This window comes from Monoraphidium neglectum (assembly GCF_000611645.1).
Source record: "Monoraphidium neglectum strain SAG 48.87 unplaced genomic scaffold scaffold03088, whole genome shotgun sequence".
Classification (NCBI taxonomy): domain Eukaryota; kingdom Viridiplantae; phylum Chlorophyta; class Chlorophyceae; order Sphaeropleales; family Selenastraceae; genus Monoraphidium; species Monoraphidium neglectum.
Window position 1 is genome coordinate 4135 of NW_014010540.1, and position 3826 is coordinate 7960.

At 68.7% G+C, this 3826-nt stretch overlaps 1 protein-coding gene across 1 annotated transcript; it reads right to left on the reverse strand.

Annotated features, from left to right (window-relative positions):
- Positions 1-2514: 2514 nt before the first annotated feature.
- MNEG_12141 (hypothetical protein) lies at positions 2515-3810 on the reverse strand (the record flags this gene model as incomplete). Its single annotated transcript, XM_014039388.1, has 1 exon — positions 2515-3810. A coding segment is annotated over one exon (1296 nt), but the record flags the coding sequence as incomplete, so codon positions are not given.
- Positions 3811-3826: the final 16 nt, after the last annotated feature.

Sequence of the window (3826 nt, forward strand, 5' to 3'; positions counted from 1 at the left end):
TTGGTTGTGTTCGTAGTTTTTCTAGTTTTTCTAGTTTCTGCGGCAGCACGCCGGCCAACATGCCAACCTAGTTGCAAAGAGCCATAAACTGACAAACCACCAGCCACGGCCACGCCCCAAGCCACAGGCAAAGCTTACGTATCCTTGCGATGCAAGCAGTCACCGCTGCCTACAGCACAAGGTCAAGGCAGCATCGTAGGCGCAGGTGACTGTTGGACCTGTGCAGCTGTGAAGAAGTTTCTGCGCGCTCAACCAAGACTCCCAGCTCGCTGCGGCACACAGCTGCTTGTCTGACATTTTGTGAGGGGAGGAATACGCACTGTTATGCAGTGGGGTGTGGCTAGCGCAGCAAACAGTGCCTCGTCACACATTGATAACTTTGGTTGCGCATTTATTATTCAAAGCCCAATCACCTGCAGCAGGAAATTGAGGTGTTCCAGGGGCAGGCTTGATTTGCGCATAGACCACAATTCCATGCGCCAGAAGCCCCCAAAAACCAGAAGCCCCCAAAAACCAGAAGCCCCCAAAGCCAGCTGGAGCCCAGGTGCAGCCATCACCAAGGCCAACAACACACACCATGTGTTGGCCGACACAAAGATCACTCCGGTCACTAACAGGCTTGGAGGCCCCAAGCCCGCATGCAGACCGTCCCCAGCGGCGGCCCTCTAAACGCATAGCCTAGGGAGCTGCTCCTGTCAACAGCCGTATGGCCCTGGAGCAGCTCCCAGAGGCGGCTTGGTCAGCGTGCTGCACAGGACGTGCAAGCTGGCAGGCCCGCGCCACCACACAAGCCGCACGGCCGCACATGCTGAGAGCACCGGCGGGCGGCTGTGCGCGTACGAACAGCCCCTGGTTGGATCGCTGCTGCTTATCAATGCAACATGCGCTCTGTGGCCTGGCTACGAAGGTGCGGCTGCCAAGGAGCCGAGTGCGCTGACAGGTGATGTCGCGCGTGGCGCTGACAAAGCTGCCTTCCCGTGGGCGTGCTGCCAGCGCTGGTGACGCATGCATCCACACAGCACAGCCATGCTCGGTGACTGTTGATGAGCCACCGCTTTGCATCTCCGACCTCTTGATTGCGCACCACCATCAGCACAACGTGCCCGGTGAGCAGCTGCCGCTGCACCTGTCAGCCGCCGCCTTACATCAAACCACTCTCTGCTGTGCGACAATGTTACAGTGCCACGAACGGGAGCGTCTCCGACGTGCGTCTTTGAACAAGCGATGCCGGCAAGTGTGAGCAATGCCCAGGCGGCTCGGCAGAGGCATGCAGGCTGCCAGCCGCAGCCAGCACCTGTGCCGGGCGCCCGACGCCGCGCTGCGCGTGCCGGCAAGCAGCGCGCCGCGGCACAACGAACAGAGAAGCAATCAGGGGCTGGGAGGGGAAGCCAGGGGCCGCCGCGCGCGCCGCGGGGCTGTGCGCGCCTGAAGAAAGCCCCACGCAACGGGAGGGGGCGCACACACGCTGCCGGCCGCGTCGCGCCACGCGGGCTGCAGGCACGGGCGCGGCCTACAAAGCTCGATGTGCTTTGAGTGAGGGTTCTGTCTGTACACGCGCAAAAGTGGTGGGGAAAAAGAAAAAACAAGGCCGGTGTCAATAGGAGAGTTCCAATCAAAAAAGGCAAAGCGTCCAGGAGCCGCCCGCGCACGCGAGCGGCCGAGCGTGGGCCGGGGGCCACTCGTGCGCATCACAGGTGCTGCTGTCGCGGCCGTGGCGCGTGCGTTCTGTCTTTCTTCTGGGCCAACTGACGCTGGCGATGCATCGCACGCGCGCAAAGCATCCACTGGACAAAAAACCCAAACGTGCAATGGGCGCCGCCCGCCCGCCGGGCGGCTTCAAGGCACTCGCGAGGGTGTGGGGTGCAGGCCAGCAGCCGGCGCGTGCCGGGGCGATGCCAGCCGCGTAGCTGACTGGGCGCGACCGTGCCTAGGCGCCACCGTGCGCGCGCGGGCGGGGCGGCTCGGAGATGCGGCAGGGACAAGAAAGGGCTGTGGTTGTTTCTTGGGTTGAACGATTGGGAGCCACCAAGGGGCGGCATGAGGGGACGGGGCATAAACTGGCAGTCGACAGGCCTGCCCGCGGTGCGGGCGCACGGCCGCCTTGCCGAACGGCCGACGATTCTGGGCGCCGCGGCGGCCCGCGGCGCGCGCCCCGCGCCTGACGCCGCCTGGCAGCAGGCTGTACATTGGAGGCGCGGGGGCGAGCGCGGCGAAACGAGGCGCGGGCGCGGGCGCGTGCGGCGCGGAGGGCGCGCGCAAGGGCGCGGCGGGGGGGCGCCTGGCGGCGGCGGCGCACCGCTCAGGGCCTGGCAGAGGGGGCGGCAGTAAGTGTGTACGAGCTGCACTTTCCTGATACAAGACCACGATTTGAGGCCAAAGGGTGGCGGCAGCCGCCTCCACATACCCGATCCTGGGGGCGGGCCGCGCCACGCGAGCCCGCAGCAGGCAGGGGCGCGAAAGCCGCGCGACGCCGCGACGGCTGACGCATGGCATTGTGAGACCGATGCCTGGGGGTCACGAGCGGCCTCGCTGCATCTTGTACATAAATTGGTGCCACGGCCCCTGGTGATCTAGGATCTCAGGCCCAAGCCGGAGGAAGGTGAAGGCGCGCATAGCTGGCAGCACCACGCCGCCCGACCCCTGCTGCGAGGCGGCGCCGCTTCCGCCCTGCTGCCGCCACGGCTGCGGCAGCCGCCACCCGCCGCCCGCGGGCCGCTGCGGCAGCTGCGGCGAGGGCGGCGGCTGCGGCCACCACTGGGCACTGGACGCCTGCGGCTGCGGAGGCAGGGGCGCGGGCGAGGGCCCGCGGGACGGCGGCTGCTGCTGCGGGCAGTAGCCCGGGCCAGCCTGGACCGCCTCGCCCTGGCCATTGTACACGACATAGCCCACTTCGCTGTACGCGCGGTGCGCCGAGACGCCGCCCGCGGCGCCGCCGTACCCGTTGCCGCCCCCGGCCGCGTAGCCGCCGGCGCCGCCATACCACTCCTGCTGCGCCGCCGCTTCCGACGCGGCGCCGCCGGCGCTGGCGTACTGGCCGGGGTAGACCTGCTGCTGCTGCACCAACTGCTGCTCCCGCATCGGGGCGCACGGCCACGACGAGCACGGCCGCAGCGACCCGTACGCCCCAGCGCCTCCATACCCATTGTACCCGCAGCCGGCCCCGCCCTCACCGCCGCCGCCGTTGCCATTCCCGAAGCCGCCGCCGCCCGTTCCGCCGCCGCGCCCGCCGCCCGGCGGCAGCGTCCAGCTGCGCGTGTTGTCGACGATCCTGTCAAGCGCGGTCGCGTCGATGCCGCCGCCCACCAGGAAGATCCTCAGCGCGTTCTCCCCGGACAGGCAGACCCCCAGGCCGGCCGCGTTGGCGCGGATCTGCCGCAGCAGGCCCTCGGGCCCGCACTGCGCGTGGCGCGGGTGCTGCGCGTCGCACATCTCCACGCACGTGAGGGTCACGTTGGCGCCGTGGCGGGCGCACATCTCCAGCAGCGGCGTGTAGCCGTCGCGGGACGTCGTGTTGTAGTAGCCCGCGGTAAGCTCGCTGGCGTGGCTCGTGCTGTTATACCACCAGTGGACGCCAGCGACCTTGACTGTCAGAACGAGCCCCTCCGGCCGCCCGCACGCGCGGGCCGCGGCCGCGGCGGCAGCGGCGGCCGCGCCGGCGGCGGCGCTGCTGAGCGCCTGCAGCGCGTCGGCGCCCATCGAAGAGAGGCCGGATAGGAACTTTTCGAGGGGGTTCTGCTGCTCGGGCGGCTGCGGCGCGCCGCCGCCGCCGGCGCTGCCGCCGGCGAGGGCGGCGAGGCTGACGCCCTCGCGCTGCGCGCGCGTGATC